This window comes from Heloderma suspectum, chromosome 3 (assembly GCF_057233095.1).
Source record: "Heloderma suspectum isolate Gila_16-S chromosome 3, 16-S_ref, whole genome shotgun sequence".
Classification (NCBI taxonomy): Eukaryota; Metazoa; Chordata; class Lepidosauria; order Squamata; family Helodermatidae; genus Heloderma; species Heloderma suspectum.
The window spans coordinates 46,479,265-46,505,527 of record NC_139460.1 but is presented as its reverse complement, the minus strand read 5'-3'; the positions used below and the strand labels follow the sequence as shown (position 1 = coordinate 46,505,527).

The 26,263-nt window shown below is 44.1% G+C and overlaps 1 protein-coding gene across 1 annotated transcript in view; it reads right to left on the bottom strand.

Moving 5' to 3' along the window:
* Positions 1 to 4,902: 4,902 nt before the first annotated feature.
* The window catches only part of LSAMP (limbic system associated membrane protein), a 725,808-nt gene continuing 704,447 nt past the window's right edge, over positions 4,903 to 26,263 (bottom strand). Inside the window, exon 7 of the mRNA XM_084843046.1 lies at positions 4,903 to 5,300. Within this exon, the coding sequence (XP_084699172.1) occupies positions 5,203 to 5,300 (98 nt within the window). The 3' untranslated portion in view covers positions 4,903 to 5,202. The remainder of the gene's footprint in view (positions 5,301 to 26,263) is intronic.

Below are 26,263 nucleotides of genomic sequence, written 5' to 3'. Positions count from 1 at the left end.
CTCACTCACTCACTCACTCACTCACTCACTCACTTCAAAGTCCTTCTCTTTTCCTATGCAGACATCACCTATATCCAAGCTTGCATTCACTCTGTTGCTATTGTCACAACCAAAATATCATGGGAAGAATTTTATTATAGGTTTATTAAAAGCTAATTATATTTGCTGGGGATATAAACAAGGGGTCATGTAGAACTCATTGTATGAAGGCTGGAAGAAGCTGTCTGGAATGGCAGGGGAGAAAGTTGTTTAATTCTGGGAACAGCTTCAAGAGTTCTACACCCCTTTCCCTGCTCCTCCAACAGCAAGCTTCTCCTCTGAGAAGCTCAAAATGAGGAAGGGGACAACAGTGAATGGGAAGGAGGAGTGCGGGCTGTGTGGTTTTTTAAGGTGCATTTAAAATCATCTTCCATTGCAGCTGCTTTTTCCACAACAGAATGTTAGAAAGGAAGGTTTTTGTTTTAAAACATACCCTGGCATAATAAATGCTGTCTCCCAAGCAATGATTTTTGAGTCTCACCTAGAGGCTGAGATGTTTCCATTGGGAGGTAGGGAAACAGTTGGAAGAGTTCAGGGGCAGGCCAAGGCATTTCCCTGCCTGAGGTGAAGAACAAGATGGTGTGCCTCTCAATCCATGTATAAAAAAAATGGCTGGACTGGCAGATGAATCTGTTTTCAAACCCAGTGATGGGATGGTATCTGGTGCTTGAAGGTGACACGCCTGAAGGGCCACAGAGCAGGCCCCATAGAACAGAGGTCTCTCTTCTAATGCCTTCCGCCTGAGGCATCTGCTTCACTCTGCCTAATGGTAGGGCCAGTCCTGGAAGAGTAGGACTGGGATCCCTGCTGATGATCTCTTTCCCAGGAGCCTACAATTAACTGGATCTGGTCCTAATCTAGCCAGAATGAACAAGGGGTTAAAATAGGGCAGAGAAAGATTTCTCATCTGCAAGCCAGAGAGAAATCTGCCCTGCCCCCAACTATTTTGTCTCACATTCTAGGGATGGCAGACTTCTCCTGCGTATCTTTAGTATGTGTGAAAGTCAACAACTGAACACTGGCAAGCTTCAGTACCAATAGTGCTGGCAAGGATGAGTAGTTTCAGGTCTGAAAGGAAATTCTGGAAGCTTAAAATATTAGCAAATTTCTGCTGTCAGCTCATGGTGGAAAGACATTTTACATACAAATGTGTGCATTAAAATCCTGACAACTTCTTCTGATATGGAAAAGCAGCTTCAAAAAGTAGTTGAGATGCAATAGCATCCTCATAACGTCCCTTGCCCACCAGTTTCCCATTGAAAATCATATTCCCAGCTGCATTTCTCTTGGTGGGATTCCATGTATGTGTTTACTTTCATAAACATATGTCAGAGCTGGCAGGATACCATTGCATGCATTTACATGCCATGTGCAGTTAAACTCTCAGAAGGGGAAATTAATCTTACCACTTGCTACTACTTATTACATTCCTGGAAATATCTGCTCCAGTGTCATAGGTGCTATGGCTGGTGGACAACTCACGAGAATTTGCAAACCAAGCCAAAGAGGGGGTTTGCTGCTATGGTTAGAATCATACAGACTCCTTTTCTCTCAAGCTTCCTAAACAAAAAGACACCTCCAGACTTTTCCTTTCTGGGATGCTGGCCAAATCACCAGCATTACCTTTGAATCAGCCCAAATAATTGTTCAGGCAAGTTTCAGAAATTGGAAGTTCTGTTCAACATCTGATGCTTCTGATTCCCACAGTTCAAGTGGGTACTAGCCTGGGCTGGTCCATCTGGGTAAGAGCAATGAATAAAGGATCAGGATGGTGGCCTGTCAAGTCCACATGGCTGGCTGGCTTCTTGCAGTGGCATTCTGGGGTGCTTCCTGTGTTGTTGAACCAGGGTTGTGAGAAGCCGTTGTCTCTGTGAACCACAAGGAAAGAGAGTGGGGAGAAACCAAGCTGTGGTTCAAAGACCCTTTATATTCTCAGGAACAGCAGCAATTTCTGCTTTTATCAAGGCACATAATGTGTGGGGGGTGGTGGGGGGTGGGAGGGATTGCTTTGTAAATTTATTTCTTTTCAGATCACTGAAGCAAAAGTCAGGTTTGGGTACCCCCTGGAGATGAATGCCTTCTCCTGCCTGTACTGTTCTCTCTCACTTCTCTCTCTCTTGCATGTACGTCCTTTCACTTCTCTCTTCTGTTTCTTGTTCTGTATTCCTTTACTAGCTGTCCAATAGTAAATCGTAATCCTTGGAAGGATGGTACTGAGAAGGCTGGCTGCCTGCTTAATTGACTGCCAGAGTCTGCTCAAAACTGCAGCCCTCAGCAAAAAGAAATCGCTAAAGCAGCAGGAAGGGATGCTGCCATACTGTTGATCAAGGTGAGAGCTGTCTTGCTGTGCATGCATGGAGTTACAGGGAGCTCTTTGTAATGGGCTGGTACTCATTATAACAAAAGGAAGGATTTAATGCACACAAACACACACACACACACACACACTTACTTTGCATCTATATTTCTAAGCCTAAAGTGACCCCTCTCACTAATATAGGGATTGCATTGCAGCTTAGCATCTCCCCACCCCCCATGTTGCCACATCTGCTGGCAGAGTTGGGTGAGAAGGGATTTTGTTGCTTGGCAATTCAGTGGAATGAAAGCCACCGATGGAGCACCAGCCCATTTAGGTGCGGATTTCCCGTATGCAGCTTGGGAATCCTTCCCACCACATCTCTTGTAGATGAGGAACCAGCAATTCTCCAAAGGAAAACCAGCAAGGTGTTTGCTTTCAGAAAAACCCATGCTTGTTACAGACAAGGTGAGTCTGTGCAACTGGCTTGCACTTGTGAATTTAACCAAACTGGTGGCCAGGGGCAAAAGCCTGGTACATGAACCGTGGGTTTGACAATACCCGCCAAGGACACCCATTTAACTTTAATAGTTACATCACCAGGACATCTTCTCATTGTACCATTATCACAGCTGTTGTGCCTGTAGTTTCAAACAAATATAGACAGTTGGGTGATGCACCCAATTTTCAGTACCAAACCAGTGTGAGTCAGTTATACTTTATATAACATACTTAAATGGTTTTTAAATTTTGTGAACTGCCCAGAGAGCTTCAGCTATGGGGCGGTATAGAAATATAATAAATGAAAGGAAACAAAACTGAAATTGAAACAAACCAGAGTGAGCTCATTACATAAGGGTCTAGTTCATGCTAGGAATGTACACAGGCCCCTCTTCATCACCTGGCTTGAGACATATTCTCTCTTCCCTATCTCCATCTGGAGTTATTAGAGAGGGTCCAATTAATCTCTTGCACTTGAATTCTTTCTGTGCTAGGAATGTCATGAGCCAACCACAGTAACCTCAATGTAAAATAGGTAAATGACATAGCAGATGCATAACTTTTCCTGGAAACTGTTTTATCTTCCTTTTGCAAGTAGTCCTCTGCTCAGGATTTGGGAGATGGCTTTTCTAAATTTTAAAACTTAGGTGAATTTCAACTGTTTTTCTGGCTTTATAAGGGTATAACATTGAAGTTTGTCGGGTTAGACAAATTCCTGGAGAAAAAGGCTATCAATGGCTACTAGTCTTGATGGCTACGTGCTACCTCCAGTACCAGAGGTACTGAGCCTATGTACACCAGTTGTTGGGGAACATGGGTGGGAGGGTGCTGTTGCGCTCATGCCCTGCTTGTGGGTCCCTGGTCGACAGCTGGTTGGTCACTGTGTGAACAGAATGCTGGACTAGATGGACCCTTGGTCTGATCCAGCATGGCTGTTCTTATGTTCCTATGTTTTTAAGTCATAGTATTATCTGTTGTTGTTGCAGAGCTTTTTCCATAGAATGGTTATGCATTCCCAGGTGCTGGGTAGAATGTACCTTCCTGAGATTGGGGTGGGACTTCCTACTTCCTTACCAGAGGAAGAAAATAACTACCTTTAGGGAACTGGTTAGGCTCAGGGGTCTGAAGGGTTGCTAGCCTTAGAACGGGTAACAACATTAGAACAGCTGCAAGATTTTTTTTTTTTAAAAAATGCTAATGGAGAAGGGTTCCCTTATTCTCTTCATACAAGGACCAATCCAAGTGCTCTTTTGTACTATATGCTTTCTGCAATGGGTATTGCTCCAAACCATCCTACAAAGTCTAAGAAACCCTCAATGGGGTCTTCTGGACAATGGGGTCTTTTGTTACAATATATTTACCAAACATCTGTCCAAACCATGAGGTGTAATGGCTGTAATCCTTTCCAGACCTCACTCATCCAGAGCCCAACACCCTCAAATGTTCATATATTTTAGCAATCTCCTTGAGGCTTAGTGAACTATGGCCCTAGCTACGGCTGAATCCACATCCAAGCAAACGTTCAATCTCATGTACAATGGAAGTCATTATCTACAGTTTGATGAACTTATGTACACAGGGACTGCTCCCTTTGCATGCTTTAGACAGGGAGAAAGGGAGAAAGAGAGAGAGAGAGAATCACACACACACACACACACACACATGTGAGAGAGAGAGAGAGAGAGAGACTGGGGGCTGGCAAGAACAAGAGGGCAGGTAAATAAAATTGGTATGTCTTAGTATAATTGATGCGTTGTGGGGTAAGAGTGCCCAGGAATATATGGGACAGCCTAAAAGGGGAAGCAGCAAGGTAAGGGCCATATGGCATTTCTTCATGGGACACCAGTATACAAGAGAAATCTGCATCACTGTTTGCCAGATATCTGAAAAAGCTAAGTATCAGTTTAAGAAGTTAGCAAGCCAATCAAAAGGTTGTGGCTATTGACACCAAAGCAAAGGCCATCTCTTTCCAGGAAGGAAGGAAGGAAGGAAGGAAGGAAGGAAGGAGAAAATGATATGAGGGAATGGAGAGATTAAAAGTACTTTCATTGTTGATATTTCTTTTTACAGTATCCCAGCATCCTTGGTAGGATCCAGCCTCCACAGAGTGATCCGTCTGGTCTCTCATACTCTTGGATGGTCAGTGACTTGACAGTTTGTTATAATAAATGTTGCTGATTTTCCTTCATTGAAACTCCCCCCCTTCATTGCGGTACACACAAAAGTTGTGAAAGAAGCTGTCCTTTACCTCCCCCCCTCTCTCTCTTGCTCTGTCTCCTGTATGACATTTTTTTGTTTTGCTTTGTGTGTTGTTCTTGTTGTTGCTGGGTTTTTATTTTTTTCCCTTTTTTAAAATTCGGATGTTATTAACATTTGCTGAGTAGGCAGAGCAGGGATGCTGCCAACAGCCACAGTGGTACGGCCAGACACATTGATCCATTGCCTGCTATCCCTGTACCAGGTCCTATGGGATGAGAGAGAGAAGACAAAAAACAGAACAAAAAAATTACATACAAATGGAATAAGCATACTCATTAGCTGATGCATCCCTTACCTTTTTGGTGCCTCTTTCTGGGAGAAATGGCAACTGGAGTGGTTAAGATTACAGCATGTTGGCTCCATGTTTTTGATATTTGGTGGTGGTGGTGATTATGATTATTTTCACTCCAGAGACCAGTAAAATATTCCAAGTCTGACTGCAACAGAGTGCGGTTGACTAAGAGGAAGCCCATTATCTCCTTTTAGAGCCCTACTTGTCAATGTTTTTTCTCCCTCTTATTAGGATTTGTTATGGTTTTAATAAGAAAATGGGTTGTATCCCATGAATTTTATCCAACGTTAGTCTAACAAGTCCCATTCATTTCAATGGGTCTGTTCTAACGTTGGCTACAGCCCCAAATAAACACTCAAATAGAGATGGTCCACCTGCCAATATATATATATATATATATATATATATATATATATATATATATTAATAAGGGGAAGGATAAGTTTCTATTAAAAGCATAACCCAGAGAGTCCATACAGATGACCGACCATCCCTCCATCCATCCATCATCTATATGGAAATTGTTACAGCTGCGCCTCATGTGGTACAATTCTCTTGATCTCTTGGCAGGATTATAGACACAACCAGGCGATTCTGGGATGAGAAATCAAACCTTAGGTTCATCTGTTTGGGCTCAGTCAGCAGAGACTGCTAAACTTTGTGTAGTCTTTGATGCTTCAGCAGGGGCGTAGTTTAGACAAGCAGGAGAATGGGATGATAGAAATCTGTGGTGGTAGAAGGGAGTGCATCATTTCAGACTGCGGGTGGGGGATGCCATTTTTGGATGCCTTCCCATGTAAAAAAAGAAGTTCTTGCATGTAAACATAGAGAAAGTTCTAGCCCAAGCTGTGCCCTGCCTAACATTTTCTACTTCTCTGGAGTTGTTCTCTCTGTCCCTCTCCCTTTCTTCCATAAGAAAGCATTCAAAAGGGACCTCCTGCAATATTATGAAGTGGAACAAGCCATTATACTACCCAAGCCTCTACCACAGGAGTGCAGAATCTCTTTCAGCCTGAGAGCTGAATTCCGTTTCTCAAAAGCAATATTCCAGTGGTGGGTGGAGCTGAAGGCAAAAAGGGCAGGAACAAAAATGGCCAAAAATACCAGCATATTTTAGCTTAAAGCTCTTACAGCTAGTAACTAAGCCTTAGGAGGGATGTTTCAACTTTTTAGAACAGGGGAAGAACTGCACAAAAGCTGGTAAACCACCGAACAATTGGTGGCTGGGGGAAAGGAACATGGCCTTCTGGGGAACCCCAGAAGGCCTGGTCAGGATCCCTTGAAGGCTGGTTTTGGCCCCTGGGTCTGAGGTTCTGCACCCCTGGTCTACCACCTTACTCTGCTGCATGTGTAAAATCCCAGGTTTTAGAAGTAGGTTGAGAGGAAAGAGTCCTGTTTGCTGGGGAAGGAAGAAGTAGCTAAGTCTTCCATCCTGTGCAAATGTACCTGTGAGTAAGTCCCATTGAACACAAGAAGCTTATTTCTGAGTAGATATGCATTGGCAGCTTAAGCTTTCTGCTGAGCAACAGGATGCTGAGCCAGACCCCTTGCAGTGTCAAGGTAAAGAACAGTTTTCATATTATCACTAGTTTAGTAGTTAAAAAAGAAGTGATCATGCAGATCTGTTCCCCAGGAACAAAATCAACCAGTCATAAACAAACAGAAAAATGGTTACCTTACTACTTCCTCTGCCAGATCAAATCATGATTTCTTCATCAATCAACAAATCAATTTTTTTGTTTCAATAACTAATCCACGTAATCTCAGGTAACGTAGTGAAAACAAGGCCTTGTGCCAGTAAACGGCAATAACTTTTGATTAAATTAAGTCATGCTTAAATCTCTCTCACTGAAATCAGTGACACTTAAACAGTACTTAATTTGGTTGGATTGTGCTTCAGTTCAATAACACCATGCGAAAATATCCATACAGACATTAAATACTATTTTGAATTAAAATTACCCCATACCTACTTAAGCCTTTCTTCGAAAAGACTTCCCAAGCAAGAAGGTCTTAGGGTGACTTTGGTGAACCTCCTAGGTAAGAGAGTCCCACATTTGTGTGACAGCTACTAAAACAGCCCCGTGAATTCCCATGGTGCATGAATGGTGTGGTCAAGATACCAATCTATTAGACTGAGAGACTGGAATGGAACACAGAAGTATGTAGCATCTCAACTATTTAAACCTTTACAAATATTTGTCTCGTAGGAGGTTCACATTTTGGTGTTATTAGAACCACACAACTCACTGGTCAACTAGCCATCTGCTAAAGGAGATTATGGGTGATGGTGGCCTTTAGTCAGCTAGCTGATAGAGAGCCCAAGTGGAAGGATGGAAGAACACTGATAAAGGTGGGTAGTAGGAATGGGCCATTCTGTCCATTTTAGTTTCATTCCGTTTCTCACTTTCCTGATCGTAAGGGCATTCCAACCTGTTTCTGCATCAGTTTACAACAACAACAACAAATTCATGCACATTTTCGTCTAATATATACATTTCTGTATGCACTTCTACTAGCGTGCACACTTTCTGCAAGTGATTTTACCCTAATATAATGTATTTTTGTGCATACGTTTCCCCAATATACACATTTTGTGTGCACTTTCCCTTAATACACACATGTTGTGCCCATTTTTGAGTTGTGCAAGCACATTCTGGTTTGCATAAAGGTTTTGGAGGTGTGAATTGGGTGTGTTTGTATAAAAATTCAGACTAAACATATTTCTCATCCACCTTAGTGGATAGGCGGAGAACGTTACGATTTATGAACACTGGGGAATGATAAACAATCCCCGTAGAACATTGATGACAGCTCATCTGACATTTTGTAGTGCTCACAGCATAAGAGAGTTTGGCTGTAATCCTCTGCACGCTTCTTCTAGGTAAACAAGCATTGGATTGCACTGAAAGTTGTATTTTGCCCCGTTTACTGCTCTTCCTTGCTGACAGACATAATACGGGCTGCATTTTCTAAGAGTTCTTCTAACTTTATACCCTTGTGACCAACCCAAAGGCTACAACAATGCCATATATGGAGGTCATCATCAACCTTTTCAGAAAGGTTTCCAGGGACCTTTCCAGGTCCCACCTTTAGCCCAAATGTGCACTTGGGGACCACCTTCTTCTTCTTTTTCCATATATTTGTATGGTGATAGTGGTGCTGTTTTGACCCACCTTAGGTCAGCCTGCGACCTAGTGGGTGATCCCAACCTACTAGTTCAAGACTAGTGATATACAGCTCTTTTAAGTCAAGAAACAATTATTTAAAGCTTCCCAAAGTGTAAGTAAGATAACATGGAAGGTTTGTTGGCCAATGCTCATATTTGCCTAAAATGAAAGGGTGGCTGCAGGGCCACTCTGGTCTGTTCTCAAAAAGCAAATGCCAATTAACAAAAGGGGTCAGAGATATGGTCTCCTGTATTACAATGGGGCTATTCACACAACATGCTAACTCACACTCAGTGGTTGAGTGTGGGTTGTTGTTGAACTGTGGGTTGTTTGTTGAACTGTGAGTTAGCATGTTGTCTGAACCCAGGACATTTTCTGCAGGGTGGCTTGTTAACTATGCAGTGAGGCTTGTTAGCCACCCTGAACAGCCTAACAACAAACCATGGGTTCTCAAGGTGGCTTGTTTGAGAACAATAAGCCACATTGCATGGTTAACAAGCAACCCTGTGGAAATTGTCCTCAGTTTAGGCAACATGCTAAGCCATGGTTGTACAACTCAGTCATTGGATGTGTTCCCACGGTCACGGGGCGAGTGTGGGTAGGGGAACCATGCTGTGGGGAGGGGTAAGAGAACCACGATGTGTGCACCCCCAACACGACTGTGGAACCATGCAGGGTGGTTCTCACATTGTCCTCCCACCATTGTGACCATAGAGATCGCTTGTGCCAGCTAAAGCATCACTGGAAGTTCTGGACACTCTAGGAGGCAGTCTCTATGGACAGCTGCATTTATGTACAGGGAGGCCAGATTTAACAACGGAGCACCTGACAGATGACATGGTAAGCCACCCCAGGATCCCTTAGCCCCACTGCAGAGGGTGGGTACCCAAGGTGGGTAATTTACCAACTGGGGAGGGGGGACACCCCCGCATGGCATGCTAACCCATCCCGAATGCAACCCATGGTGGGATAGTGTTACATCTGAACCTGACCATTGAGTCAAAAGAGGTGGAGTCAGGATTTGATATCTCTCTCTGGCAGCAACCAACTGTGCTTCCTTGCCTCAGTGAAAAACTGGGGGCCAGAGCCATCAGCTTCCCCTTATTGACTGCTCTCATTTTTCTGTCAGAGAATTGTGCTGGACGAGACTCAGCAGTAGCTATCTAGGAGCTTTCTATCCATCCTCCCTCTCCGTTGAAGCAGCGTGGTCCACCTGTTGACTCTTCCTCCATGTGGTGGCCCTTGAATGCCTGGACTTGTTACAATTCTGCACATTGACAACCGTCTGCTTATAGCCAGACGCTGCCTCCTTGGGGGCCGATTCATCACAGCAATCTAATCAATAAAACATGGAACCAATCAGCAAATGCCTTTGGTCTCAAGAGAGGCTGCGTAATTATTTATTTGGTAACCAGGAGGGTGAATGATTTCAATGTAACATTTATGGTCCTGCGGCGCAAGACCTATGGGAGGGAGCAACAGGAATGCCAGCAAAGCTTTGATTTCCACATGGGTGGTGAATGAAAGGCACTCACTGCCGCAGCAACAAATAATACAGGATCGCAACAGGAATATTAAGTGCTAACACGATGGACACCCTTTCATTCAGCCTCCCATTTACTGCTCTCCTGCCTGGAATGATCTCTAGGCAGAGATTCTTCTTAAAGTATTCCCTGTAGCATTAACTCTGTACACCATGGAACATATGCCTGTGATTCAGTCAACATTGCATTTTTGTATTATGTAAATATAGTAGAGCCCATTGCTCCTATCTGAACCTCAGTTATCCCCCTAACTCCTGTGCTCTGATCTAGTGTATCTCTAGCTGGCTGAGGAAATGTAGGTGCAAAGAGGTGTGAGCATATTTGTCTGGGGTAGAGAAAAATTGGCCTGAAGTAAAAAGAAGTAATTCAGGGGCTTGTATTAGCAACAGTGGCTTAGTTCGCATGGCAAGAGAGTGGTTAATAAGCACGGTGGCTTGTTAATCATCCCTGTGCATGCTGGTTGCATGCCAGCTCATTACCCTCAGTGGGTGTGGGTTGTCATGATGTATGAACCCAGTGAGGGTGGATGAACCCTCCAACAGAGCATGGGTTCCGGATAGTTTGTTAAGCCAATGTGGCTTATTAACTACCCTCGTGCTGTGTGAACCAGGCCAATAAGAATCCTCATAGGTAGGACTGTTTTCCCTACAGGATGATAGCAGTGGGGAAACCAAGTGAAGGGTGACACTCTGCCCCCCCCTCCACCCGGTTGTGGTGGTGGTGGTAGTGGTGGTGGTGGTGCTGGGAACAAATTTCTCAGAGTTGTGCAGGATTCTAAATTGCTGCAGGGATGGGCCATCAGGAAAGGACTGGAGGGAGCAGGGACAATAAGTGTGTCCCTGGTCTCCTGCCTCATGTAATCGGGGAAATCATGAATAGGGCTATTGATTTTACCATGTCCTTTTCATGTGGGGAGATGTTTGTATTAGCAGTTTTCTATGCATGAGCAGTGAAACGGCCACCTCAGGTGGTGACCTTGATAACGTTTCTTCTGATGTGGGAATTTTTCATGCAGGGGTGGCTTTATGTAAATGGAGACACTGTGACCAAGAGATGGCAAAGTCACAGCATGCAGGCATGATCACTTGAGAAATACACATGTGAATTGGTGATTGGTAGCACAGTACTACAGCTTACAGTGGCAGCAGTTCCCAGAAATAAGTATTTCACAACTCATCTCCTTGTAGTGTCTGATCAAGTGTTTAAATAGCCCCTGCCTATATCCATGATTCTGAGATGATATCAACACACTTTGAATTCCTTGACATTTTTTCTCTTGCAAGATTGAAATATTTGGAATAATTTTCACACTCATTTCATTTTCACTCAAATTATAACATGTATTACAACATATTCTCAGATTTAATTTGGGTGGCATCCTTACAATAAATACCAGGAAACCTCCATAGATGGTAATTTGAATATTCAAAATCATTAAAAAATTGTCAGCAACATTGAGGACTGAGCATTTATTCTCTAAATGCTCTAAATATTTTCTCCAAATACTTTAAGTATTCCTTTACCTTCCCAGCAAAAGGTTTCCAAGGCTACATCTACACTTACCACCTTTTTTCGCTTCCAATGAGGTTTCACTGCCTGCCTTTCACACTATGCAGTAGCCACCTTGAGTTGGAACTGGAATTTCCCACTTCTGTGCTCTCGCTTTCAATACCCTGATATCCCAGTATTTCCCCTTAATGTGCACTGATTTTCCGCCTTTGCTACTGTATCCGGTCGTAGTCCCCTCCCCCGCCTGTCCATATACGGTGGTGTTTGTATTTCTCTCCTGTCCAATCACAGCTCTCGACGGCCCCATGTCTTCTTCCGGCTACTGATCACATAGCTTCCTCAGCAGCCCCCATTTCCTCAGCAACAAGCAAAGGGCTGGATGTGCATGCACTTGTCTGATCTTGGAAGCTAAGCGGGGTCGGCCCCAGTCAGTAGTTGAATGGGCAACCGCCTGGGAATCAGGCTTCCTGCATTGAGCAGGGGGTTGTTCTATCCCTTCAAATGAGACTAAGTTTTACCTCTTCCTATCCCCCGCTCTGGACATTTTTTTAAAAAATTAAGGTGTTATCCTCACAGAATCGGGGCTTCTACGTGATGTTTTTTTTTCTAATTCAGGCATGATCTTTGAAGATTCGAAGTTGTGAAGCTTCACAACTTTGAAGCTTTGAAGATCATGCCTCAATTAGGAAAAAAAAAATCCCAATCTTAGCTCTGCATCCATGGTCTTTGATTAACTCTCATTCTTCTCATGAGTCATAACTCTTGAAGGAGAAATAGCAAAAAAGCAAGAAACTATGAGAAAAACCAGAAGGAGCAATTTGTAATACAGTTCCTATCTGAACAGATTGAATCAGTGTACTTGAATTAAGGCATAAATAGATTGTCTAACTTCCTACAAATAATTTAAATGCCTGTTCAAATTTCCTCTGCAGTCTCTAGTTCAAATAGACTTACAGAATAAGAAAGACAGGCTTAAATCCAAATGGACCAGGTTGGATCCAACATACCATCTAGCAAGTTTAGGCCATTTTATATTGAAATGTACTTATGGCAGTGAAGTCTTGACATGAACACTGCATGCATCATGGAGTATGGAGGACAGACAATGAGAGAGACAGTAAGAGAGAGCATGAAATAGGGATGGAGAAATCTGTCAGGTTTGCTTTCTCCTGCATTCAGAAAGCAGACCTGGCTTGATTTAAACTTCAAGTTTTCTCCATCCCGGATATGAACAAATTTGCAAATTTTGATGAATGTTTATCAAAAATGAAATAAAATTTTCATTCATTTGTACTGGCCAAATTCAATAGGTTCAGCTTTTACCAGGATAGAGAGGACCATGTTGTAACTGCCTACCATTAGGGATGGGCGAATCCCCCAACATCTGGTCTGGGTGGTCTGCTGCAGGGAAATCCAGATTTCCCTGGAGCCCTTGTGCATCCGCAGTAGTTTGCAGGGTGGCTCTCCAGCTGTCTAAAAGGCACAATATGCTAATGGCGGCCACCATTAGCCTATAGTGGGAGAATTATGACTGTAAATTGCATAGTTTACAGCATTTGTGGCAGTAAAGCACTTCCTTTTATGTAAATTGTGGCCTTTTAAACCACAATTTACATAAAAGGAAGTGTTTTACAGCCACAAATGCCATGAACTATGCAATTTATGGCTGTAATTTTCCCGGGATAGGCGAATGGGAGTTGCCATTAGCATATCACTCCTTTACACAGCTGGAGAGTCTCCCCACAAACTATAGTGGATGTGCCAGGTAAGGGGGTGTCAGTCTACTGCAGAGGAAGAACCTGTCAGAAAAATTGCTGGCAACCCGAATTCAGCACTAACGTGGTTGAATACCCAGGGATTCAAACCTAGACTTGCAAGAGCTAAGCACTCAGAGCTCTGGGCCTGGATGGATGGATCTGCCAGTTTCGGTTTCTTCCACAGTCAAGTCCCCCGCCCCCATCTCAAGTTCTTTCCATCCCAAATATGAAGAAATTATCCAATTTTGGTAAATTCTGATAAAAAGTGAACTGAACTGAAATTCTCACTCATCCATAGCATGGAGACCGGTGATAGGGAAGAAGTGATGGGCTGGAAAAAATAATCTTAAAGAGATGGTGGGGATGGTGGCCAGAAAGGAGGGCGAAAGAGTTGGGTTGGGGCCTGGGCTTAGGGTAGTGGTGGGAAAGTGAAGGCTGGGGTAAGGAGGGAGGGGAAAAGGGGGCTCGTTGGGGGATATGGGAAGAGGGAGGGGAATATAATGGCTTTAGGATCATGGTGGGGGGAAGAGGGATCTGGGGTTTGGAGGGCAGGAAAAGATTGGGCTGTGGGTCAGGGTAAAATCTACAAGATCCTCCCAAATGTACATGAGTTTTATACACAGACCATAAAAAATTGACCATGAGGTCACAGCTCAAGTCTTTGTGACGTTTACTGTAAATGTCATAGAGTTGGGACCAATAGTGTAGTGGGAAATTCAGAAGTGCAGGGCCCTTTGTGACAGTCACAGCCCTGGCCCCTCACAGCCATGCCCCCTTCTAAGAATTGTTCAACTTTGTAAGATATACAGCCTTCAACTGGGATCTGAAAACAGTGCAGCTGAGAGTAAGGCAGGGGTATTTCAGTTGGGCATCTGAGATAAAATGCAGGGGTGTTAATCTTTTTCACTCACTCACAAACATTTTAAGTTTTCAAGATATCATACGCTATGGAAACTTCACCCTCTCCACTCAGCCCTCATGGACAGATCCCTTCTCATTTAAAGAGCCCCCTTGCACACTCCCTTAGCACCCCAACATTACCCATTAGCCTTTCCTAAGCTCCTTCATTATATTTCTCCCATCCTGCAACAGAAACGTCCACACACCCAGCTGGATTGAAACACACACACACAAACACACACACACCTTCTTTCTCCTCTCCCCCAACGGATGTTTTTCTGTTTCCCTTCCCTCCACCAGCGTTTGTTTGCCCAGATACATGGCAACCTTGTACCAAAAAGTGTAGCTGACAGAGCAGGTTGCATTTGGCAATTCTGCTTACTGTAGAAATTAATGTTCACGAATGAAATTAATGTTCACGAATTAACAGTGCAATCCAATGGGTGTTTATTTTGAATTAAATTTACAGAGATCTTGGGAAGGCAGCTAAGGCTGCAGTCCTACGCACGCTGACCTGGGAGAAATCCCAATTGGCAATTGAACATAGTGGGACTGACTTCGGAGTAAAGGACTGTGTGATAAATCCTAAAAACTGGCACAAACCAGCCACCAGCCCCGCCACCATTATTAAGTAAATAATGGTGGCAGCACCCCCCACACACTGTCCTGCTGCCGCTGTGGCCAGCAGCAGCAGCCCTGAATGGGTGGCCAATGTTTCAGGAGACGAGGGCAGCACCGGGCATGCAGGCATGGAGCAGGGACAGGCGGAGAAGCCAAGAGCTGAGGAGAAGCAGGGACGAGAGGAGGCTGCAGAGGTCCCTCAGGCTCCTTCTGTCACTCACTCCCTTTGTCTGGATAGCTCTGCATAGTAGAGGAAAGGCAGCCAGAAGGGAGCCGCCCGTGCTCCTTCCTCCTTCCCTAGCAGACTGTGACCCGGCTGGGGGCTGGCTTCAAAAAAAGTGCCAGAGAGAAGCACCGGCACGACCTGCCACCACTACACCACTGTTCGGGACCTTCTGTTGCTGTTTTAGCACAAAGAACCAGTTCCAAAACTTGGATTATTATGGGTCCTCATGATTTTTATATGGAGACATCCCAGATCCAGTATCAAATCACAGCTTATATATTTGCCCATGAATTACACCACACACACACACACACACACGTTATAGGATCTGAGTAGAACAGCAATGTGCATACAGATGAATCTGATCTGATGAGGTGGGTTTTTACAGTATTTCAGTTGACACGACTTACTGGAGTGAGGATATCATGTGTGTTTGAGAAGTCTGCACTGATCTACACATCTGGGCTATGAATACTGTGTTTTGTGTCACTGAAATCCCACAACACACACTGGAGCCTTGACTTTCATGCTGAAAGCCATGGATGTGGATTTGGAGTCTGCATGTAACAATTATAATAATCCATACATTAAACAGGGGTTCTCAGCACTGCAGGGCTCAAAGTTTCTGGATCCATCATTATGAATCAATGTGAATTGTGGGTAAGAGAGCAATCCTATAGTCCTGGGAGAGCATCCCAGGGACCACAGGAGTCTTTGACACCCCCCTTACAAGGCTGCAGACACTCCTATGACCTTAGAAGGGGGACTCTGGAATCTGGTCCCTTCCCCTGCCCCTCTCCCTTGTAACCACTGTGGAAAGAACCATGCACTCTAGAAAAGATGTAGCTGCCAGCTATACCTTAAAGGTAATGTGTAGCTTGACCCTAAGTTGGGACACACAATAGCTCTGAGTGGGAGGTAGGAGAGTTAGGTCTCAACATCCACAACAAGAAGCTTTACCACCCTGCAGCCTATCCCTGTTTGAAACTATTTTGGCAAATATGCATTACCCTAAAAAAGATCAGTTCTGTCCCCATATCGGCTGCATCGGCCAGCTTACCTTTAGTAAACTGGATCTGGTAATAGTTAGCCTAAGGTCTACCACAGGGCATGAAAGGCTTTATCACCTTATTATGCTCTCCACAGAAAGTAAGCTGGCTGGCAAATCTGTTTTTGACAATTTAATTGCTAAGTTTGCCAAAATGAAAGAAAGGAAGTTGTCATTCAAGTCGGCCACCTGTTTAAGTATTAGATAAGTTGTTAGTTATTGCAATAAAGGGCTTTTTGTTTGAATTATATGAATGTTTGATCATTACTGCTTTTAATTTTAGTAATCATAAATCATGTTTATAGATATGATGATTTAAACGTCCTGAGATTGTAAAATGTTCCTTTTGTATTCTATTCCCATCAAATAGATGTGAATTGAGAGAGAGAGAGAGAGAGAGAGAGAGAGAGAGAGAGAGCGAGCGATGCTGATGTTATAGACTTTGGTGCCACCTACTGCAAGCTGTTTCTCACTGCAGGAGGTCTAAGATGTATAAGGGGAAATATCCAAAATCAAGGGAAAACATTCAAAATCAACTGTTAGACAATATCTTAATTAGGGCCAGCCAAAATGTCAAAAATGATTGTTCATTTTAGTTGGTCCTAATAAAAGTCTTGCCTAACTGTGGATTTTGGATTTTTTTTAAAACTCATGGATCAGCATAACTATGTTTCTTTTTTATGTGTCAGAGGAAAAATAAAATGCATTAAACAACATTGCAAAATGTATGTTGACTTTGGTAGAAAACGTGCTGCTATGGGGCAGCTTTAAGTTGTGATGTGAACAGGTTATGGCAAACTAATTCCCTATCCTTCAGTCCTTTATGAATCCACAGGTTTTCTTTGTGTCCCCTAATGCTGATGACCAAACCATCACTTTGATTTGGATTAACTAATTCCAAACTCCAAACACAGTACACCTAACTTAGCCACTTAGCTTTGGCAACCTCCCTTCTATTTATTTCCAAACCTGCCCTGCCACACTGTTTTCAGCCTCGGCTAATACATATTACAAGCATCAGCTGAGCTGTATTTTTATTGTATTTTCCTCAGCCTTGAGAATTTTATTTGATGGGGAAATTTCTAAGACATGAATGGGAATGAAAAGATATTGAAACTGAGATATTTAGTTTCAAGAATGTTGTGGTACAAGATACAGAGGTGTAGATTTTGGTAAACAAAAGGAAACACTTCTTAAATTGCAGGTGGAATATCATGACTAGGGAGTTTGTGGAATGAGTAAATGGGAAAACAAATATCTATAAAACAATAATGACTTCGGAGAGCAATCCTATGGCCCCTAGACAGACTGTGAGGGTGGGTGGGCATAGGATAGTTCAGATTCCTGGATCCGAGGTCAGAGATGGTGCTCTGACCTCAGACCCAGGAGCCCGAGCTTCCTGCCCCTCCCCCTCATAGCCAGTGTGGAGAGAACTGTGCCAGCTGCCTCTCCGAGATCACAAAGGCGACCTCAGAGGGAAGAGAAAGGGGGCGTGCCAGGGAGCGGGGAGTGGAGGGGGCAGCTTATGCCATATCCCCAAGCCTCCTTCCCTCCATTTCCTCGATGCGTCAGCTAGACAGGCAAAAAAGCCCATCTAGCTAAAATGCAGAGCAGGGGGAGCATGGAAGTGAAGATTGCCTCCACCGCACCTCCCACGCTGCTTTGGATGGCTGTAAGCCTCCGAGTTTGGAGGCTTATGGCCGTCTACATAGGACTGCGCCCTTAGTGATTACACTTGAGAATTGGTTGGTGTGTCAGCTAAAGGCCAAACATGACAGTGACATTCCTGTTTAAGTCAGGAGCTGGGGAACCTGTCGCCTGGCAGATGCTGATTGACTACAACTCCCATCATCCCTGGCCATTGGCTACACTGGCTGGGGCTTATAGTAGCTGGGCCCCAACACCATCTGGAGGGCCACATGTTTCTGACCCCTGGTTTAAACCCAAGTCTGCCTTGATAATATATAAGGAAGGGGCTGGGGAGGGGGGAGAGACGGAATGTTTAGAGCAACAGTGTCTCTGTGTTTGTGGGGGGGGGAGTAGTGCTAAACCCTCCCCCACTTGTGGGTCAGCAACCCCTTCTTGCAATCTGGAATATTACTGACCTACCTTACAAGGTTCTTGTAACGATAATGGAATTAATACATGCATGGCACATAACTAGGGGTGCATGGATTCCCCACCATCTGTTCCAGTGGAGAATTCGTGGGGAGGGAGGCGATCCATTCCTCTCCCCCAGAATCCTCCAGAGTGGCTCCGCTCTGCAAGGATTCCGGGGCGGGGGGGGGGGGAAACCAGCTTGGGGGCTGCTTACCTTCCCTCCTGCCATCCAGAGCCGTTCGCCTCCTCCCTTCCCCTGCTGATTGCCATGTCTTTTCTATAAAAAAAGGCTATCAGCAGGATGTGCCCATAGACGTATATGCAAAATAGAGCTGTGAATCTTGCGTATAAGCCTATAGACACATAGACCTAGACACAAGATTCATGACTCTATTTGCATCTAAGTCTATGGGCACATCCTGCCAATCACCATTTTTTTTTTTTTTTAAAGAAAAGACATGGCAATCGGCGGGGACAGGGAGGAGGTGAACGGCTCTGGCTGGCAAGAAGAGTGCCATTCCGCCTCTAGTCGTCCTAGAGCAGAGGTAAGTGGTCCCGATCCGCTACAGATTCCTGAGGCTGGATTCCAAAGATTCTGGCCTCATCTGAATCCGCAGCGGATTTCTCTGACATCCCCACACATAACCAATGGGAAGCTCTGCTCTAGCAGTTAACAGGTGGCTCAGTGTCTCCTTAGATGTGATCGCTAACAAGGGACATGCATTCATAGAGTCATAGAATTATAGAATCACAGAATAGTATGGTTGGAAGTAGGAATGTCAGAGAATTCTGCCACCGACTGAACTGGGATCGAATTCCAGTCTGTGCCACAGAATCCCCTTAGGAACGGTACCACGAGGTCCTGTGGAGCCAGCAGTCATGTGGCTTTTTTTTCTTCTTCTAGCGAAGAGTCGTGGAATTTTTGTAAATAAAAATGCAGTGTAGTATGTTCCAATAATAAATACACAAGTTTTTTTTTAAAAAAATGAATTGTGCTCACTGCCTTGTTTGTGAGTGTTCTTTTTAAATTGAAATCCTCCGTCTCTGTTTACTTTCAGCCAAAACACTTCAGAAGACCCTTGGGTGAATGGGGGGGGGGGAGGGGGTTTCCAGGGAAAGACCTGGATTGAGAGAGAATCTCCCCCACACATACACACATAATGGAAGAATACAGTTCTTCATATTCCCTGGTATGTTTATTCCTCATTTTGTCCATTCCCTGAGCATGTGCAGTGTGTGCTTTTTATTCAAAGAAAGAGAAGCTTGCTAATCTTTCCCTTCATGCTGCATTTGTACAAGTATAACTGCTTCAGAAAGAGCTTTCCATTATACTGTCTCTTTTTCATGAGTTTCATAACAGAAGTGTGGTGTAGTGGTTAGAGGCCAGCCCAAAGTCACCCAGTGAGATAACTAACGGGAGGTTTGGTAATGAGCTTGATGTGGAAATCAAAGCTGAGCTGGAGGGGCAAGTGGGGTGCTGACATGTGTAGGAGTAAGTCGCATTGAACTTAATAAGACTTACTTCTGAGTAGACATGCACAGAGTTGGTTCTCCTCTTCATTTTAGCCTCACAACGTCAACAACAAAGCTGGATGTGGAAATATAAAGCCTAGCAGGGAGAATAATACCTCATGCAGGGCTCCAGGACCGGCATGGTCATTTTAAAAGGTTTTTTCTTTCTTTAAAACAATGTTGATTTAAACAAAGAGTGCATCGCTCAGGCACACCTAGGACAGCCTTGTTTTGGGAAGCCCCTAGGAGGAGGAAGTGTTTTGGCTGAAAGTAATTACTGCACGTCTCAGAGCAAGGAAAAAAATACGTAAATATCTTTGAAAAATAGCCATTCTTATGGAAGTTATGTAGACTCACAGAGATGGCTGGGCACCGGAATTACGGTTGTCGGTACGGATTTATCTTCGTAATTTTCGGAGCGGAAAAAAAGATGAGAATTCCGGGAGCTTGTTAAGGACGGAACAGAGCACTGGCTGCAAACTGTGGAAGTCAAGCAGCACTGAAGGTACACAATTTGTACATCCCTAGTTGGAAGGGGCTTACAAGACCATCGAGTCCAACCCCCTGCTCAGTGCAGGTATCCAAGTTAAAGCATCCCTGGCAGGTGGCTGTCCAGCTTCATCTTAAATGCCTCCAGTGTGGGAGAGCCCACTACCTCTCTACATAATTGGTTCCATTGTCATACTCCTCTAATGGTCAGGAAGTTTTTCAGAAGTTCAGCTGGAATCTGGCTTCCTGTAACTTGGGCCCATTATTCCGTGTCCTGCACTCTGGGATGATCGAGAAGAGATCCTGGCCTTCCTCTCTGTGACAACCTTTCAAGTACTTGAAGAGTGCTATCATATCTCTCCTCAGTCTTCTCTTCTCAAGGCTAAACATGCCCAGTTCTTTCAGTCTCTCCTCATAGGGCTTTTTTTCCATTCAATTGGGAATAAATAAAAAATAGGGCCAGATAGAACCTCTTCAGTTCAGTATTCATTCATTCCAAAGCAATAGATATGTTTATCATTCGCTACAGATTTGTATCATTTGGGAGGTGTGTGTGTGGGGGTAACTTTCTATGATGGTGGCAGTGACAGTGGAGCTCACTTCATTCTATGGCATATGTTTTGCATGCAAGACATCCCAGGTTTTGTCCCTATTACAGATCTGAGTGGTGGTTGAATTTTCCTACTTGCAGATCTTCTCTTTACAAGTGTCTCCCCTGAAAAGAATTGCAATGATCTGCCACTAGTTAGATTGACCTCATACACCTAGGGATGGGCAAATGAGCAATGTTTGAGATCACTAGGATTCTCTGAACATCCTCTCACTGTTCATCTCATGCCTGACTCTTGTTCACACTTGTGATCACTGCTCACTCTGCACAGACAGGAAAATTGTGCAAACCGAGCAGTGAATTGCACAAATTTCCCGGAATCTGTGCGAATTTCCTAATTTGCGCAACTCTCCTCCATAGACTAAAGTGGTAAATTTACAAGGGAGATTTCTGCAAAAGTGAATGTGGAAAGTTGCGCAAATGAATGTGAGCACATGTCCAGCAGTTTGTGAACATTTTTGGCAGACATGTGATCATACTCACGTTTAGGGCTTTGAACAGGGCATGCTTGCATGTTTTGCGAGCAAAAACAAAATACTCTTACATCCCTGCTTTCAGCCTAGTCTGTTCAGCTGCTTGTGCCAAGGATTCCTCCCTTCAGCCCAGCTCTGGGAAAAATATAAGAAGGAAGGTGCTTTGGATTTACTTGCTGAAAACCTAGAAGGCACAGAACTTAACAAATCCTTGTAAAACATCCTAATAGAAAGGGTAGCTTAGCAGCCAAGCAGTCCTGCAAAATTTCCTTTTGAAACAATGGAGCCAAGTGTCCAGATAGAAAAGGAGGTTCATTTGGGGGAGGAAGTGGTGGTGGTGGAAGGGAGGAACAAGGGAAGGCAACAAATCACACACATACACATCCAAATCAAATCAATTAAGTCAATCTCACTTAGAATGCAATCCCACCTCCACCCCCAATGGTGATGACTTGAAGGAGTTAGGATGGTGTACTGGTCTCTCTGCCACACTGTGGGGTATGTGTGTGGGGGTCCACCATGGCTGTTCCACTAGTGGTAGGAGGTGGACAGCTCTGAAATGGGAAATTCCATGGGGAGAAAGGAGCCAGCTTTGGATCCACTGTATCCAAAGCTGCTCCCTTCACCCAGATGGACCCAGTATAGGCTTTTTAGCTATGCCAGCCCTGGAGATGGCATATTGAATTTGCTCAGTAGATCCAGAAAACAAGCAAGCAACAGTACCAATAAGGATCAGAAAAATCAGCTGTAAGGCTGGAAACCAAAATAAAAAAAGGAACAGCTGCACCAATGGAATTCCCAGTGCGTTACAACACGGGTCTTTCCTTGGAAGAAGTAAGGGAGAGGGAATCCTCTAGAAAAGTCTCTAAGAGTTTTTCCCTTGATAAAGACCCATATCGAAACGCATTGGGAATTCAATTGGTGCAGCTGTTCCCTTTATGATTTTGATATCTAATTTCCTCTCATTGCTATCAGTGTGTGTGTGTGTGTGTGTGTGTGTGTGTGTGGTGGGAGGATGGTAAATACAGAGACCCCAACCACATCCCACCTTTTGTCCTTGCTGGCACAAGCTCCTCAGTGGCTCTTCTCATGGTTGCTCTGCCCCTTAGTTGCGTGTTATTTATTCATTCATTCATTCATTCATTCTTTCATTTCATTTCATTTCTATACTGCCCAGTAGCTGAAGCTCTCTGGGCAGTTCACAAAAATTAAAACCACAAAGTACCTACTTGAGAAGATTCTTGCGTTTCAGAGCATACGCAGAGTTCATTGCAGAGAACAGGATCAGAGAGAGAGAGAGGGAGAGAGAGAGGGAGAGAGAGAGAGAGAGCATCTTTGGACTCCCAGGGGAGTGTTGCCAGGAGACAGGGACTGAGGGCAAATTTTCATATATTTATGTGAATCTTAGTTGAATTAAAGCCAGCCCATTTGGGGAGATGGACCATTATTTTGTCTAGTTGTGAAATAAAATCCATTTCTCATGTCAGTGATCTAGCCATCCAATCTGAAAATTATGTAGAGGCTAGTTCAGCCTGCCTCCTCAATGACTCTGAACTTACACTATAACAGATGTGACCGGTTCCAACTGGACACAGTAGTACGAGAAAGAGCTTAAGTCCTGGATGTTTATTCGGAAATAAAAGCCAGGAAATATGCTTATGCAAGCATATCATATTATGTAGGAAATAGGATTATGCAGGCATATAGAATCATAGAATCATAGAATCATAGAATAGTAGGGTTGGAAGGGGCCTACAAGGCCATCGAGTCCAACCCCCTGCTCAATGCAGGAATCCAAGTCAGAGCATCCCTGACAAATGGCTGTCCAGCCTCGTCTTAAAGGCCTCCAGTGTGGGAGAGCCCACCACCTCCCCAGGTAATTGGTTCCATTGCCGTATTGCTCTGACACTCAGGAAGTTTTTCCTGATGTTCAGCCGGAATCTGGCTTCCTGTAACTTGAGCCCATTATTCCGTGTCCTGCACTCTGGGATGATCAAGAAGAGATCCTGGCCTTCTTCTCTGTGACAACCTTTCAAGTACTTGAAGAGTGCTATCATATCTCCCCTCAGTCTTCTCTTCTCAAGGCTAAACATGCCCAGTTCTTTCAGTCTCTCTTCATAGGGCTTTGTTTCCAGTCCCCTGATCATCTTTGTTGCCCTCCTTTGAACCCTCTCCAGCTTGTCTGCATCCTTCTTAAAGTGTGGTGCCCAGAACTGGACACAGTACTCAAGATGAGGCCTAACCAGTGCTGAGTAGAGGGGAACTAGTACTTCCCGGGATTTGGAAGCGATGCTTCTATTAATGCAGCCCAAAATAGCATTTGCCTTTTTTGCAGCCACATCACATTGTTGGCTCATATTCAGCTTGTGATCGACGACAATTCCAAGATCCTTCTCGCTCGTAGAGTGGTTGAGCCACGTATCCCCCATCTTGTAACTGTGCATTTGGTTTCTTTTTCCTAGGTGCAGAACTTGGCATTTGTCCCTATTAAATGCCATTCTGTTGTTTTCTGCCCAGCACTCCAGTCTATCCAGATCACTTTGAATTTTGTTTCTGTCTTCCAAAGTATTAGCTATCCCTCCCAATTTTGTGTCATCTGCAAATTTGATCAGCATTCCCTGCACCTCCTCCTCCAAGTCATTAATAAAAATGTTGAAGAGCACTGGGCCCAGGACTGAGCCCTGCGGTACCCTGCTCGTTACCTCTCCCCAGCTTGAGAAGGTCCCATTGAGAAGCACTCTTTGAGTCCGATTCTGTAGCCAACTGTGGATCCACATGATCGTTGTTTCATCTAGCCCACTTCGAGCAAGTTTGCTCATCAGGATATCATGGGGCACTTTGTCGAAAGCTTTGCTGAAGTCGAGGTATATGATGTCTACAGCATTCCCACGGTCTACAAGGGAGGTGACTTGATCAAAAAATGAGATCAGATTTGTCTGGCAGGACTTGTTTTTGACAAATCCATGTTGGCTTCGAGTAATCACGGCATTGTTGTCAAGGTGCTTCCAGATGGATTGCTTTATGATCTGCTCCAGAATTTTCCCAGGGATTGATGTCAGACTGACTGGTCTGTAGTTCCCAGGTTCCTCCTTTTTACCCTTTTTGAAGATAGGGACAACATTAGCCCTCCTCCAGTCATCTGGCACTTCCCCGGTCCTCCATGATTTCTCAAAGAGAATAGACAGCGGTTCTGAGAGTTCTTCTGCCAGTTCCTTTATTACTCTAGGATGCAGTTCATCTGGCCCTGGAGATTTGAACTCATTCAAAGTAATGAGGTGTTCCTTGACCATATGCCTGTCGATCTCAAGCTGCAATCCTGCCCCTTCAGCCTGTACTTCGCCTTTGCCAGGGGGGTCATAGACCCTCTTTTGGGAGAAGACTGAGCCAAAGTAGGAATTGAGCACCTCTGCCTTTTCTTTGTCATCTGTTATCATTTTGCCATCCTTATTTAATAGCTGAACAACCATTTCTTTCCTCTGCCTTTTACTATGCACGTAGCTGAAGAAAGCCTTTTTGTTGTTTTTAGCATCCCTCGCTAACCTCACCTCGTTCTCCGCTTTAGCCTTCCTGACGCCATCCCTGCAATTCTGTGCTACCTGCCTGTACTCTTCCTTTGTTACTTGGCCTTCTTTCCACTTCTTATATGTGTCCTTTTTTGTTTTCAGGTCATCCCTAAGCTTTTTGTGAAGCCACATTGGCTTCTTCTGTTGTCTTCCACCTTTTCTTCTTGTTGGAATTGTTTGTGATTGTGCCTTGAGAATTTCCTTTTTTAAAAGTTCCCACCCATCTTGGACTCCTTTTCTCGCTAGCATTGTTTGCCATGGGACCTTACTGATCATTGTTCTGAGTTTATTAAAATCAGCTTTCCTAAAATCCAGGGTACGCGTTTGAGTACACTCGGCTTTTGCTTCCCTTAGAACCAAGAACTCAAGTACAACATGGTCGCTTTCCCCCAGAGTTCCTGTAACTGCTACTTTATCCACTAAGTCATCTCTGTTGGTTAGGATCAAGTCAAGGATAGCCGATCCTCTAGTTCCTTCCTCTACTTTCTGTAGGAGGAAGTTATCCGCCACACAAGTCAGGAATTTCCTGGATATTATTCTTGGAACATATTTTTCCAAATATGGAACATATTTTCAAGATATTTTTCTTGGAACATATGGGGTTCCAAAATTTCCTGATTTTGGAACCCCATATGATTATGGGGTTCCAAAATCCCAGATACTCTGTTTAGCACTGTTGAGGTGCATCAGAATGTAAGGGTTTGTCACAGCCCCTGTCTATTGATAATACTGAGCAAGGTGGACCAATGGACTGACTCAGTATAAGGCAACGTCCTCTGTTCCTAGTGGGAATTTCACTCTTTTTAGTGTTTCCTGACATCAGAAGTTTAACAAAGACATGTCTGATCTCGGAAGCGAAGCAGGGTCAGCCCTGGTTAGTACTTGGATGGGAGGCTGCCTGGGAATCAGGTTTCCTGCACTGAGCAGGGGGTTGGACTTGATGGTTTTGCAGGCCCCTTCCAACTCTATGATTTATGACTATGACTATGACTAAGGCTTCAAAAGTGAGAACTGAGCTCAATGCTGTCAGGAAGAAGCCACATATATCAGAAGGTGATGGGGCATTCATCTGTAGGTGGTAATACTGGGCTCTAAACACAACGTCTCACCTCATGTAGCAAGAGAAGACATTTTGTTTTTAAAGACATCATGAAAAAAATCAATGGAAAGTATCAGTAATTACTGGCATTTATATATATTTATGCAGAATTGGGTGGGGTGCATTTACATGATACTCAGATTGCTCCTTTAAAAAAAAAATATAGGGCTAGCTAAAGTCAATGCTACTTTAATCTCTCTTTCTGTTCGCACTCTTGTTGCATAATTGGATAGTTCCTGCCATCAAGTGGCACAA